Here is a 14,211-nt window from a genome sequence, read left to right on the forward strand (position 1 = left end):
CACAGCTGCCTCCCACGTGTGGGGCACAATGGTGGCCACAGACATTGGACAGCGGGGTGGGCGAGGGCAGCGCTGCAACCAGAGATGCATCAAAGATACACATCATGGCACAAGAAAATGGGAAACAAGTGCTTCCAACACATCCCGAACTGGAAAAGATATGAATTCCTGAAAGACGACAACAACCTTCAGGGTGTGGGGAGAGACAGAGAGGGGGCACGGGCTCAGCGACCCTCATGCACCCAGGGTAAGAGAGGACCAAAAGTAAAAAAAAAACACACACACTATACTTAACAGGAAACCAGTATTTCAGATAGGAGGCCAACACGCTCCAAGTTGGAAAGACAGGGTGAACTTTCCTTAAAGGTAACCAAGGCAAGGCCTGCTCAAGCACACCACCAGTCTGTCGCTGCTCTGGCTGGATCCATGGTGAAGGTTCCGAGCCAGGCCAGGACTCAAAAAAACCACAAAACCCCCATAATATCCCCCCAGGACCAGGCAGGAACCCGGAAGACCAGCAAAACCCGCCCCTGGGTGGACCCCAGAGAGTCCAGACAACCCTCCGGGACCTCTCCCGCCACGCCCCGTCCTCACTCCCCGACCCCCATCACCACAAGCCCCCCGCCTGGCCCAGGCCCATGACAGCTCCTCCAGCACCACCGCTACATCCCACCACATTCCTGGGCCCTTGCCGCCGCCGCTCCGAGCCACGCCCCCCCCCCCAGGGTCCCCGACCGCCACAACCCCCTCCGCCCGCTCCCAGACCCTCAACGCAAGGGGCTCCGGTTGCACCGCCTGCGCCGCTGGCACACTTCCGCTTCCGGCAAGAGGAACGAGGCGGATCCTGGCTGTGCTCAGAGCAGCGCTACATCCGGAAGCCTGAGACGTGTTCTAGTGATTGGGTCCGGGGAAACGTGTTTGCAAACAGACTGTTTCCAGGCAAACGGACTCGGGGCACAAACACATCCGGGCTGAGCTTTGAGGCCTAGGCACTGCCGCTATCGGGCCGGCCGAGTCCGCTCCAGGGCGGCGGCCACCATGGTGCTGTCCGCGGTTATCGGGAAGCTGCAGCACAAGCGTGTGGTCCTGGCTAGCGCGTCCCCGCGCCGCCGGGAGATCCTCAACAATGCGGTGAATTGGCCCCGGCCAGGGTCGCAACCCCGAGAACACGGGAGGGCGGAGGGTCTGCGGCCCCAAGAACGGGCCGCGCGGCGAAAGGGAACTAGACGGGGGCGGGGCCTGAGGGTGGTTGATGGGAACCTGACAGGGGGCGGAGCCTGAGGCTGCGTGGGGGCGGGACCAGAGGGTGATTGACGGGAGTGACCGGGCTGGGCCAGAGAGGCTGTGTGGCTGGTGGGGAGTCTCCTGCTGGGTGGGGACCGGTCTGTGACGTCACTGCCCTGTGTTCTTCCCTCCCCGCAGGGTCTCCAGTTCGAGGTCGTGCCCTCCAGGTTCAGGGAGACGCTGGACAAGGCTGCGTTCCCCAGCGCAGCTGCCTACGCTGAGGAAACAGCAAAGCACAAGGCCCTGGAAGTGGCCACGCGCATGCACCAGGCATGAGGTCCCCCTGGGTGGTCACGGGACACAGCAGCATGTAGACGTCACACATGTGACGTCATGGTGGTGTCACGGGTGTGACTTTAAGGTTGTAGCATCATGGGTATGATGTTGTGAAGTGATTATGATAACACTATCACTTGTAAAGCAGAAAGTGGACATCATACATTTAATAATTTAGGATGGCCATGACAGGACACGGGTGTGATGTCACATATAATAAGACTAAGGTTTGGGATGTGCAAAGTAGATGTCACATGTGTGATGTCATAAATTATCAGTTGTCACTTGGGACACAGAAAGTGGTTGTCATGGCTGTGATGTCATGTCTGACGTCACACATATGATGTCATCTGGTACAGAAGGACCAGCGGGCACCGGACGTGGTCATCGGGGCAGACACTGTGGTGGTGAGTGTCCCGATGCAGGGCCCGACCCCACCCCCTCAGAGAGAACCTTGGTTAGAGCCCGGACTGCCTAGTAATGTCACCCTCTTTCCCCACGTGTCCCCGCAGGCGGTGTCGGGGCTCATCCTGGAAAAGCCCGTGGACAAGCAGGATGCCTACCGCATGCTGACTAGGTCGGGGCAAAGGCTGCATAGGGTGATGTCGGCACCCCACTTCCTGTTATCTCCCTCCCAAAACAATGACGTTATACAGTAGGGCTGCTTTGGCTCCCAAAGTCCCACCCTTGATGTCGTTACGGTGACATCATCACACAGCTCCGGCTTTCCTGTTTTGTAGGCTGAGTGGCCGGGAACACAGCGTGTTCACCGGAGTGGCCGTGGTACTCTGCACCTGCACAGGTACAAGGAGTGGGGAGGAGTGGGAGTGTGGATGTCCCCAGCCCAGCCCCCCTCTTCTTCCTCTTCCTCTTTCTTATCTTCCCCCTCCACCACAGAGGGTCGCCTGCAAACACATGCCTCCACCTTCTCCGAGGAGACGCGCGTGCGGTTCTCCGTGCTGTCAGAGGAGCTAGTGTGGGAGCACGTGCTCAGTGGCGAGCCCATGTGAGCCAGGGTGGGCTTGGGGGATGGGCCCGTGGGGGACCTGGCCAAGGAAACCCTAGGAGCTGCACTGGAGTTCCCGCAGTAGAGGGTGGGGGTGGTGGTGGGAGATGTATCTAGGTCTCTATCCCCTTGTGGGCATGGCGGGGACATGGCCATCCCATCTCGTCTCACTCCCTGTGAACCCCCTGTGCCCACTTAGGGACAAGGCTGGAGGCTATGGGCTGCAGGCACGGGGCGGGATGCTGGTTGAGGCCGTGCTTGGTGATGCACTCAACGTGATTGGCTTCCCACTGAACCGCTTCTGCCGGGAGCTCCCCGCGCTGCTGGGGCCAGAAGATCCCAAACCCCAAAACACACAGGAGGACTCCAAGCCCCTCCAGGACCCCACAGGGGATGCCGCCACCCACTCTGAGCCCTGGGACCCATTTACTGGATACCCCGCCAAACTAGTGGACCTCATGGAGGGGTTCAAGGCCTCCAAGGTAATATACCCACTATGCTCAAAGTCCTGCTGTGATTTGGCCAATGTCATGACAGTAGGTGACATCATTATGGTTGGTGATGTCACCATCATGGATGGCATAAAGAATGACATCATCCCCACAGTGGCACCATCTTCATGGATGGCGTCACCCGAGTCTCCCAATGGTCTCATAGGGTTGGTGGTGTCACCATGGTGGGTGACATCCTCAGTGTTCCTGTGATGTAATGAGGATAGATGGAGCACTGTGGTGGATGACATCATGGCTGTAGTTGCTGATGATGTCCTAGCAGATGTGCAGTTATGCTTCTGTGTGTCTCCACTCTCCACACACAGGTCCTGTTCACTGCCTGCAGGCTCCGTATATTTGACTTCCTGCAGGAGACGTCACCCCTGACAGCCAGAGAGCTGGCAGGGCGGGTGGAGGCCTCTGTGCCAGAGACGGAGCGGCTGCTGGAGGCCTGCGTGGGGCTAGGGCTGCTGGAGAAGAGGGCACTTGGTGAGGCGGGGTGGTGATGGGTGACTGACAGGCGGTAGGTGACTGACGGGTGAGTGAGTGACCCTTTGTGTCCCCTGCCCAGGCTACAGCAACTCAGCACTGGCAGCTTCACACCTGCTGTCAGGTGGAGACCTGTCGCTGCGTGACCTCGCACTGCACCTGGAAACTGAGTCCTGGCCTCTCTTCTCGCACCTGGAGGCCGCTGTGCGCAAGGGGACGGTTCCCTGGACCCAGGCACTGAAGGAGGAGGCAGGGGTGAAGCAGGTGCAGTCCACAGGGGAGTACCGGGGGGAGGGGGTACCCTCTGTCAACTAACCGCATCCCAGGCCTTGCCGGTAAGCTCGGGATGCGGAGTCCTAGCAGCAGGGGCCATGACTCAGGCCCTGGGACTCCCAGCACTGCCTACATGAGCCCCATCCATGGCCCCACCCCTAAAGACCCCTGTTCTCTTCCAGGCCCTTGGTATACCCCTGCCTGGCCTGGCCTGTCCCCACACTGCCCGCCGGGTGGCCCGAGCTCTCGACCTGTCCTGCTTTGCCTCAGCCTGCTGCACAGGAGGTGCGTGTGGGGAGCCCACCGGAGTGTGTGGCCCAGACTAGGCCTGCCCCGTCCCATACACCTTTCCCACCCTACCGTCTTGCAGGAGGCGCTGATGTGCTGGCCAGTGCCTTGGCCCTGGAGTATCCGCAGATGCGTGTGACTGCGTGGGCCGGCTCGGCAGGTAGGTGGGGCTGTGTATGCGTCAGGTGCACATCACCTGTGCATCACGTGTGCTCATGTATGACTTGTGCCCTCTCCAGGTCCCACTCCTACGCGCGACCTCCCTGCGGCTGACCTCTACGTGGCCAGTGGCCTCCTGCAGGCCCCACCTGACGCCCGCACGGAAGACGTGTTGCAGGCGCTGGCGGGGTGCTGCCCACCAGGTGGGACTACCCCATCCAGTCCGGTACTGACCCACCCTGGTCCCCCTCTGTCAGTCACCTGCCACTTACCCATCCCCTCCGTCCCGCCCACTCGGATGTCCTACTGTCCACCATGTAGGAGGCGGGCTTCTGCTGGTGGAAGCCACCACGGAGGAGGAAGAGAAGGAGACGACCCCGAGGACACGGATGCTGGCGCTGGAGCTGCTGCTGCGTGCTGGGGCGGCGCCCCGGACCCTGGCCCAGTGCCGGGAGCTGCTGGCAGGGCTCGAACTCGGGACTGTACGCATGGCCCCCGCGGGCCCTGGACTGGGCGTGCTGTTGTGCACGCGGACCCCCAACCACCCCGGACTCAATAAAGACAGCGAGTGACCGACAGGCGTGCGTGGCCGTGCGCGCAGTCGGGGATGAGGGGGCCACCGCGCGGACCCCGGCCCGCCTCTTACGTCGTCGCCGTCTCCCTGCGGGCCCGAAACTAAGTTGGGACGGGGAGCTTAACTGAGCGCATGCGTCAACGAGCGCCCTTTTGCGGGCCTGGCTTCATCAGCTCACCCTGCGCATGCTCCCACTCCAGTTACCCTCAGCCCGCAAGGACACTTTGCGCATGCTCTCGGCTCGTAGCTGCTCCTCGGATATAGTGTAACCCCTGGTAACGCTTCCCACAACTGAGGGCCGGGAGCCGCGAACTCGTCCCCTCGGGCGCAGGGCGCCAGGGACTGAGAGACTAGAAACTAGATCCGGTGGCCTCTGCCGTGTTAGCGTGAGACGGACGCGCCGGTCCCGTCGCTGCTTGATGACATCAGACGCGCCCCTTTAGCAGCGGGCCGCCGGGAAGCCCACGGCCTGCGGCCGCCTTGGCAACATCAGGACGCGCTGACGCCATTCTCGGGCGACGTGTTCGCTCTGTGGGAGCGCGCCCGTTTCGAGTTCCAGACAGAGACGCCGCTGTTCGTGCGCGTCAGGGCGCGCGGTTCGAACCCGCGCCTGGAGGCGATGCCCCCGGGAAAGCAGCTGCGGCCGGTGCTGAAGCTGAAGGTGGACGAGCTGTTCCTGCGCTGGCTCAGCGAGGCCGCCACGCAGCGCGCGCTCCGCGAGTGTCTCCGCCAGGCCCGCACGCCCGCCGCCGTCCCCCGCCCCGGGCCGTGCGGAGGCCGCGAGGACGAGGGCCGCCCCCTCGTGAGTGCAGACGGGTCCCGGGGCCTTCCCGACGGGCCGGGCGTGTTCTCGGGGGTGTCCGGTGTGGCGTACCCCGAGGCTGACGGCTGGAGGGGCGTCAAGGAAGAATGAAGCTGGTTTTGAGGGGACTGAAACCGTCCTGTCAAGAGGGCCCGCGCTCCGTGATTGACAGATGCTCTTTTGTCATTTCTGATGCCAGGATGCTCACGGTTTCTTGTGTTTCTCTGGTTTAGCCGCGGCCGTCTCCCGCCGCCTGCGCTCCAGTAGGTAGCTGCATCCCGGCTTCCCAGGGAGAGCGAAGGGAGCACGTCCAGGGCCCGAACCCTCGGCGATGCCCCCAGAGCCTCAGGAGTCTTCAGGGACACCGCTGGGGCGCTGAGGTACCAGGAGGTGGAAATGGCCAGTCAGTCAGTCAGCCTGTCACTCACTCAGTCACTCTGTCATTCAGTCAGCCTGTCACTCAGTTAGTCAGTCCAGCAGGTAGTCCTGTCATCAGTCAGCACTCCTGATCCCAGCTACCCTCTTCCTGTACCCTGGGTGAAGTCTGCGCCTTGCATGCCCTTCTCCTTTGTGGGTGTCTGACTAGATTCTGCTCCAGTCTCCCAGGGAACAAGGCCATGCCCTGTCCTTCCAAGGGAGGAGCCAGGGTGCCTGGGCGGGGATCTGGGTCTGGAGTTCCATGAGGATCTGCCTCTTCCTGTGTGTTGGCAGGCTGTCACTTTGTCTCCTTGTCTTCCTGTTCTCTGTCCACATCAGTGACAGCATGATGGGCAGATGGGTGGCTTGCTGTTCACCCACTTTGCGTTCTCCACCTACTGCACTTTCCTTCCTGCCTCTCTGGATGACTGACAGACTTGATAAGCCAAATCAGCTGGGTGGAGCTGAGAATCCAGGGTCTAGCCTGCTGTCATGTGATGCAGATGTGGGTGGAGCTTAGTGCATGGGAGTGCTCTGTGATGTCCCAGGTGCTGATGGGCATTGGCTCTGAGTGACAGTGTCCTGTGGGTGGGTCTTAGCATTGTGGGAGTGGCTTCCTGTGACTTCAAGGTATGGAGTGACAGATTTGGGGTGGCTCTAGAGGAGGGGGCATGGTCTCCTGGGAATCCCAAGTGGCCAATGGGCAAGGCTTAGTGAAGGGGCATGGCCTCGTTGCCCTCTCCATCACACAATATCTCATCTTGACCCATCCCCAGGCGAGGCTGTCCCTGCAGATGCCCCCCTCCAGCACCATTGCCAACTTCCACTTCCTGCTAGGGCAGTCCTCGCTATTTCAAGCATCCTCTGGACACAGCTTAGTGGAGGGGGTGTGGTCTGTTTGACCTCCCTGCTCTCATGACGCCTTGTCCCATCCCCAGGCCCGGCTGTCCCCATCACTGCCCCCTGCTCACGCCATCCCTGCCTTCCACTTCCCATTCGGGCGGCCCTCTGGGACCACTGACCTGGATGCTGCTGTCACACGTGTGAAGACTGCCTTCTCTGCCTTCCCCCGGCAGCGAGCCTTCCTGGCTGACATGAGTGTTGTGGCCAAGGTGGGTGGGACATGAACCTGTCACCTGAGGGTGGGGCTTCCACCTGTCATTCACCTGGGGGTGGGGCTTCTACTTGTCTTTCACCTGGGAATGATCCTTTGACCACAGCCACTGGGATGGGACCTTGACCTGTCACTCGGTGCCCCCCGTCAGTAAGAATGATGGACAGGAAATGTGTATATCAGTCATGGACAGACAGTACATCTGTTAGAAGTGGTCTCTTGTCACATGGACAAGAAGTGTGTCTGCCACTCAAGAGTGATGAACAGGAGGTCTGACAGTGATGGACAGCTGTCTGTTCCACTGACCTGCATGTTATCCTCGTCCAGGCCTGTAGCTGCCCGCTCTACTGGAAGGCAGCCCTTTTCTATGGTGCCGGTGGCCAGCGTAAGGGCTCTGTGTCTGTCCACAGCTTTGTGGCCATGTGGAGGAGGTAAGCCTGGAGGATGTGGTGAGGGCGGTAGGCAGGACCTGGAGTGCAGGATGTGGGGCTTTGAGTCCTAGGGGCAGGGCCTTGAGGCTTGTGGTGGGGTCAGGGTGATAGGTGGGGCCCTAAATCCAGGGCTTGGGACAGGGCAGTAGGCAGGGCCTGAAGTAGGCATGAAGCCAGTGGGTGGGGCCTGTAGTCCTGGGAGTGAGGTGCTGGGTGTGGCAGCTCACCCCTGGACACATACCACTGCAGGCTACTCCAGAGCTGCCATGACCCTGCTGCCCGGTTCCTACGCCTCCTCGCCCGCCCTGGGGCTGACTATCTGGAGCCAGATGACCTGCTGCCCTTTCTGCAGGTCAGTGACTCCACTCCAAGTGATAGACAGCTGCCCACCTCCTGCCTATACCTAATGGAGAGCAGCCCTTTGTGATGCGCAGCTGTCTGCTCTCTGTGTGCACCCATTAACTCACCCCACATCCCATCCAGGATGTGGTTGACACCCACCCAGGCCTGGCTGCGCTAAGGGAGGTACCAGAGCACCAGTCACCCTACATCTCCACGGTGAGCCCACCCCTACCCCATACTGACATCAGTTCCTGTGACCCTGGGCTCCAGCCCCTCCCTGCCCCAGGTGTCTGTCCTCTTGGGGTCTGTATCGCTGGAGCAGCAAGTACCGTGCCCTCTCCTGGATGATGTGTTGTGTGCTCATGTGACAGTCCTCCCTCTCCAGGTGGTGCAACGCATCTTTTACTCTGTGAACCGCTCCTGGTCTGGACGCATCACATGCTCTGAGCTGCGCAGGAGTGACTTCCTGCAGGTGGGCCCTGTCCCCGGCCCTGCAGACCTATCCTTGCCTGGCCACGCCCAGTTGATTCCAAGCCACGCCCCTTCCCAGCTGGCTACATCCACAGCCTACCAGTCCTGCCTCCGGTATGGCCCTGCCTACCCAGCCCTGCCCCATCCCTTCCTAACCCTTCCTCATTGTTCCTATACCTGCACTCTAGCCCTGGCCCTTCTACCTGGCCCTGCCCTCGGTTCTCAAGAATTGCCCCTTTCTGCGTGGCCACACCCCTTCCTCCCTGCCCCACCTTTTTGGCTTTGACCACATTCAGGCCATGCCTGCCAGCCAGTCTTGCTCATGGTGGGCATGCTCACACTTGCTGGCCCCATCCCAAGCCGCCCCTCCTGAGCCTGGCTGACCCTGCCCTGGACCACAGCATGTGTCGCAGCTGGAAGTGGAGCTCGGTGGCTGCTTCTCCTACAAGGACTTCCGGGTTGTCCACGCCAAGTTCCAAGAGCTGGACACAGATGGTGACCTGCGGCTGCGACCCCAGGACTTGGCACGCCATGCAGACCACGGTGGGGGCAGGGCCTCAGGGTGGAGATTCTGCACAGAGTTCTGGGAGGGTCTGTCCTTATGGTGGAGACTGAGAGGGCTTCCCCCGTCCTCCTGCAGCCATCTCTAGCCGGATGATTGACAGGCTGTTCTCTGGCGCTGTGACTCGGTATGGGGAAGGGGCCAGCTGGCATCCCAGGACCTTCCTCCTCTCCCATGCTCCCCCAACTGACCTGTCCATGGCCCCAGGAACACAAGGACACAATTGCCACAGGAGGCTGGGGAGCGGACAATGAGCTACGGGGATTTCGTGTGGTTTCTGCTGTCGGAGGAGGACAAGACCACGCCCACCAGGTGACCAGCGGTTGCATGGGGTCACTCAGTGGGAGGGATGGGGCCTACCCATGTAGTCATGGCCAATAGGAGGGGTTGATGATCTTCATGACCACCATTCTTCAAGCAGGGCAGGGGTGTGAGTCCTTGTCACTCAGCAGGTGGTGGGTGTGGCTGGCCCAGGGGGCAGGGTTACCTTTTATACCTGCCTGCAGCATGGAGTACTGGTTCCTGACTGAATGGGGCATGATAGGCCCTCTCCTTCAGTAGAGAGGGGTTGGGTTGACAATGGGCATGTCCTGCTCACCATAGCGTGGAGTACTGGTTCCGCTGCCTGGACGTGGACGGGGACGGGGTGCTGTCATGTTGGGAGCTTGAGTTCTTCTACACCGAGCAATGCCAACGCCTGCTTGACCTGGGCGTGGAGCCACTACCCTTTCCAGACTGCCTCTGTCAGATGCTGGACCTTGTGCAACCGCGCCACCCTGGTACTGCCTGTGGCCCCGCTCACCCACCTGTCACCCCATCCTGCTCTCTGTCCTGTCCATCAGCCCTCAGTCCCACCCACTAGGTACCTTTTGCCAACCCCACCACCTAGGTAATGCCCTTGCTCCTGTCAGCCCATGGCCCTGTCTGTCACTCCTGCTTGTCCTTCTTCCCCAACACCGATCATCCCTGCTTAGCCTTCTTTCCTTGTGCCCAAGGTCCTGTCCCTTTCCTCTGTTGCCAATCACATCTGGCCATGCCCCTCTACTTTGTTAGTCACGTGTCATCCTTGGTGGTCCTGCCCCCTTTCTATTATCTCGGCCCCACCCCTTCCTCCTCAGTGCCCCAACTCAGCCTATCAATCCTAATTGTCTACTCTTTGCCTTCCCCTCTGGGGCCATTGTGTCTGGCCCTGCCCCATCACTTCCTCAAGTCCTTATAGCCTTGCCCTCTGTGTTAATGCCAGTTATTCCTGCTGGTCCCGTCCCTTCCCCTCCATGCCTATCACTTCTGGACCTACCCCCGCCTTCCCTTCCTCCATGATTTCCATAGGCCCTAATGGCCCTGCCCCTACTTTCCTCCCCCATGTCCTTCATCCCTAGTAGTCCAGCCCCCCCCCCCATATTCCCAGTGGTCCCGCCGTTTCCCATTCACGCCTACCACATCCAGCCTGCACTCACCTTCCAGTCACTGCCTGCATCCCTATAGTCCCGCTCCCTCCCTTCCGACTGTCCCCGCAGGCCTTGTGACCCTTGGCGACCTGAAGCGCTGTGGCTCTGCTCCCACTTTCCTAGACACCTTCTTCAACCTTGACAAATACCTGGAGCGGGAGCAGCAGGAACCAGCTGGGCCCAGGGTGCGAACTGGAGATGGGGCTGAATCAAGAGACTGGGCCAGGCCTGTTGCGGGTGGGGTAGGGAGACAGGACTAGGGTGTAGGGGGACACTGCCTGGGAGGGAGGTGGAACTAGGAGAGGGCCAGGGTTACCAACTGGTCTATCCAGGGTGGGATCACAGAATCGTGGATGTGGTCACAGCCAATGGGGTGTGGCTTTGAGGCTGGGAGCTTGGGAGAGGGTAGCTAGAAAGGGTGGGACTTCAGAAGTGGGTGTGACCACAGTCAGGCCAGGGGCTACAGTGGATATGGCTTAAATGGTGTGGGCATGGCCTTGTGGGAGGGATGGGGCTACCAACAGGGGTGTGACTACTAGGAGGCAGGGTTGAGGGAGAGGGCTGGTCTGCATAGTGAGAGCAGGACTAAACAGTGGTGTGGGTATGGCTTTAAGCCTGTTGGTATGGCCTGCAAGATGGGCCTTGCTCTGCAGACCACCCAATCTCAGCCATGCCCCGCATTAGGAAGGTGAGGATCCTGTACTGACCACGTGGGAGCGCTATGTGGCTGCTGAGTTTGCACTGTTGGAGGCCGAGGAGGAGCAGCTGGAGGAAGAGGAAGAGTGAGTGCCAGTGGGATGGGGCGTGGGAAGGCAGTGGAGGCGGGGTCTGAGAATGACAGGTTGGGTGGATCCAGCCGCCATGTGAGGTTAGAGGAGTGGGCTGTCTTTAGTGTTTGGGACAGGAAGTAGAGGGACAAGGTTAGGGGCTATGTTGAATTTGATGGACAGGCCAATGCCAATGAGCAAGATGGGAAGTAGATGGGCAGGGCCAGTGCTCATGTCAAATCTCATTGAGGCACAGGAAGTAAAAGGGCAGATCAGCAGCCACATCAGGTGGGCGGTGCACTGGGAAGCTTTGTCCCTCACCCTCACCTCTCTCCCTTGGCAGGTCGGAAGTGGAGCTCAGCCCTCAGACCCGGCCCCACTTCTTCCCTCCACCTGTTGCACTTGGCCTGTTTGAGGAAGAAGAGGATGATGTAACTTACTAAGGGCTGGCAGGTGTGGGGTCATGTGTGTTTATATATTTGATAAACTTGTTCAAGCAAGCAACTGTTGTGATGTCTCCAACCTGCCTCTGGCTCTGCCTACTCTGTCCAGACACACCCACATGTACCCAGGCACTGCCCCCATCACTCATCACAAGATACCCTCATGCTCAGGCGCCGCCCAGATGGTTTGTCAATTTATGCGGGACACACCTGCAAAGCCTGGCTCCACAGATCGAACTAGAGCCAGGGTTGGGTTAGGATTGATTTTGTGGTTAGGGCTAGAGCTTAGGGTTGGATTAGGAGTAAGGATTAAGGGATAGGATTTAGGAGTTTGGGTTAGGTTAGGGGTTAGGGCCTGGGAGCGGCTGTGGCTCCAGCTGGCCGGGGAGGGGCTGAGGTGGTCACACATGGTCTCCTAGGGTCCCGGCCCATCTGTCATGCTTGTGCCCCGAGCACCCCGAACCTGCTGCCATATTGCTGGGAGCGGGCCCAGCGGCTGGCTTTGGCTGCATTTCATGAGTTAGAATGGTCCTGTCTTTTGGGTGAAGCTCAGCAAACCCCTGGACTCCAATGGGATTGTGGGAGGTAGGTGTTAAGCTAAGTTAACTATTATATTTTACCCGCTAGAACAGGGGACTGGTTGGGAAATGGGCATGAGTCAGGCTATTCTTGCCTGACTTGATGGTTTTTGATTGAGAACTGGCAACCCATTTTCTGGTAGGAGTAAGCCACTTTAAAGCTGATGAAGTTTGGTAATGAATCAAATTCTTAACAAAGAAGACCAAAAAGGAGGGAGAAAAATGTTATCCTGGTGGCTTTCATGGGCCATGGATAAAATTATACAGAAGTTCAAATCAGCTCGGTTAACTGGTATAATGTAAAGCAGGAAATACCCTGTTTTGCTTGAAACAGTCTGTTAGTGGTGGCAAAAAAAAAAAAAAAAAGATCAGCTCACCTGCTACTCTATCTTCTGTGGCTCCTTACACTCCTGTATGCACTCACCAGCTACAACATGACAGAGTTTTATCTGCTTTGTTCTCTGGTGGTTCCCAACCCTAACATGAATGCTCTGTACACGGCATGTGTCCAACAGAAATTTGTTGAATGATTTACTTTCCAGGAGAATCATTAAGATTACTAAAATCTAAGATGAATACAAGACAATCATCACAGCTGTAGATCCTAGCCTTGTGATAAGACAAGTGACTGTGTGTCCATGTTTAAATGTCATGAAGCTCCTACTGCGCATGTGCACTGTACATTCCTGGCACTTCGGAGGTTCCAGGAAGGGGACTTGGGACTTTATTACTGTCACATCGCCGAAATAATCTTAGGAGAGGAATGTTTCTCCTCTGGTGGTTAGATTGTACTGCATGGTAAGTGTGCTCTCTGGCACTTTTCAGCTTTTGCTTTTGTTCAGTTGCTGTCAGGAGGTTTCCTGTCTTGAAAGTGTAGGTGGATTAGCAGGTGAAAGTGACCTGTAGTGCCTTTTATCTGTCACAGGTGCATAGTCAGGAACAAGGGGGAAATTCTGTGTTTGGGGCATGCATGGTCTCTCCCATGGTTGCCTCGTGTTTAGTTTCCATTGGCCCGAATACAAATGGGTACCTAGTCCAATTGGTTCCCACATGGCTGCCGTGAAGCCAGTCTTCCCAATGTGCCCGTCACCTCTGTCTTGGAATCTGACTTGCCCAACCCTCTTTGCGATCGATGGTAACTGTTTTGCTGAGGCTAACTAAATGCTTTGAAAGAATGATTCTTTTCCTCTGCCTCTTACTGGGTCTGAAATCTCCCAATTAAAGAGATTTGCATTCTGGGTTGGTATGACCTTTTTAATGCTTGGGAGGAGCAACCCGTGGGTCTGATGTTTTCCTTGTTTACAAGGGCATCCTGAGAGGGAAAAGGAGTCAGGGAGAAAGTGGCTGGAACTCATGCTCCACCTGTCCCACCCCTCCTTTCTTTCTGATACCCTTCTACTAGCATGCTAGCCCCAGCATGATGAAGTGACGTAGGACTGTTCTCAGAGGATAGTGAAAGACTATATGTGAATCATAGCTGGCTGAGCACTATGGAGCAAGCAGGCAGCCACCCACTTGGTCTGAACAGCACAACCGAGCCACAGGCCTCCTGTCCTGGGTTCTATGAAATGTTCCTGTGGTTGTACCTGAGAGATGCTTATCTACAACTGTTGAGTCCACTTGGTTTCTCAAAGAGATTTGTGAGCTGAGGGATTGTATGCTCAAGAACAGAACTGCATTCTCACTGTCAGAGTAACCACCCCTTAAGAAACCCTAAACCTCACAGGCAAAGCGAATGGAGCAGGACCCCAGAGGCTGGTCACAGCAGGAGAGAGATGAGCCTCCAGGCCCAGGTGCCTCCCTGCACAGACTGTCACCTCCACATGGCAGCTGAGAAGGTGTCTCTGTGCCCCTGCTCAAGGGTTGGCAGACCTGTTGCTTCCATCTTGTCTGTTCCCCAAACTAGGACTGTTCCTAGGAGCTGGAGGCAGAGGCCACAAAGAAGATGAAGAGATACTTGGGTGTATTGTCTTATTTGACCTTTCCACTCGCATTA

General features: G+C 58.1%; 2 protein-coding genes across 3 annotated transcripts; both read left to right on the plus strand.

The window, feature by feature from the left end:
- The first annotated feature begins 833 nt into the window (after window positions 1–833).
- Window positions 834–4,844, plus strand: LOC121168550 (probable bifunctional dTTP/UTP pyrophosphatase/methyltransferase protein). Its single transcript, XM_040998794.1, has 13 exons — window positions 834–1,131; window positions 1,423–1,554; window positions 1,920–1,967; window positions 2,073–2,137; window positions 2,301–2,362; window positions 2,458–2,566; window positions 2,766–3,048; window positions 3,384–3,546; window positions 3,629–3,810; window positions 4,002–4,104; window positions 4,190–4,267; window positions 4,347–4,469; window positions 4,588–4,844. Exons 1-13 carry the CDS (start codon window positions 1,039–1,041, stop codon window positions 4,836–4,838), a joined length of 1,692 nt encoding a protein of 563 aa, XP_040854728.1. The 5' UTR covers window positions 834–1,038; the 3' UTR covers window positions 4,839–4,844.
- Window positions 4,845–5,371: 527 nt separating this feature from the next.
- LOC121168551 (serine/threonine-protein phosphatase 2A regulatory subunit B'' subunit beta-like) lies at window positions 5,372–12,573 on the plus strand. 2 transcript variants are annotated; one of them, XM_040998795.1, is made up of 14 exons: window positions 5,372–5,642; window positions 5,876–6,022; window positions 6,998–7,171; window positions 7,501–7,604; window positions 7,854–7,956; window positions 8,088–8,162; window positions 8,332–8,418; window positions 8,819–8,960; window positions 9,058–9,106; window positions 9,187–9,291; window positions 9,583–9,758; window positions 10,497–10,612; window positions 11,112–11,209; window positions 11,535–12,573. In XM_040998795.1, the coding sequence occupies exons 1-14, from the start codon at window positions 5,460–5,462 to the stop codon at window positions 11,635–11,637; spliced, it is 1,662 nt and encodes a 553-aa protein (XP_040854729.1). In that variant the 5' UTR covers window positions 5,372–5,459; the 3' UTR covers window positions 11,638–12,573. The 2 variants fall into 2 exon arrangements, with proteins under 2 accessions (XP_040854729.1, XP_040854730.1); XM_040998796.1 differs by having other exon boundaries at window positions 11,538–12,573.
- The last annotated feature ends 1,638 nt before the right edge of the window (window positions 12,574–14,211 follow it).

This window comes from Ochotona curzoniae, unplaced genomic scaffold (assembly GCF_017591425.1).
Source record: "Ochotona curzoniae isolate NIBS_2020 unplaced genomic scaffold, NIBS_Ocur_1.0 scaffold_1037, whole genome shotgun sequence".
Taxonomy (NCBI): Eukaryota; Metazoa; Chordata; class Mammalia; order Lagomorpha; family Ochotonidae; genus Ochotona; species Ochotona curzoniae.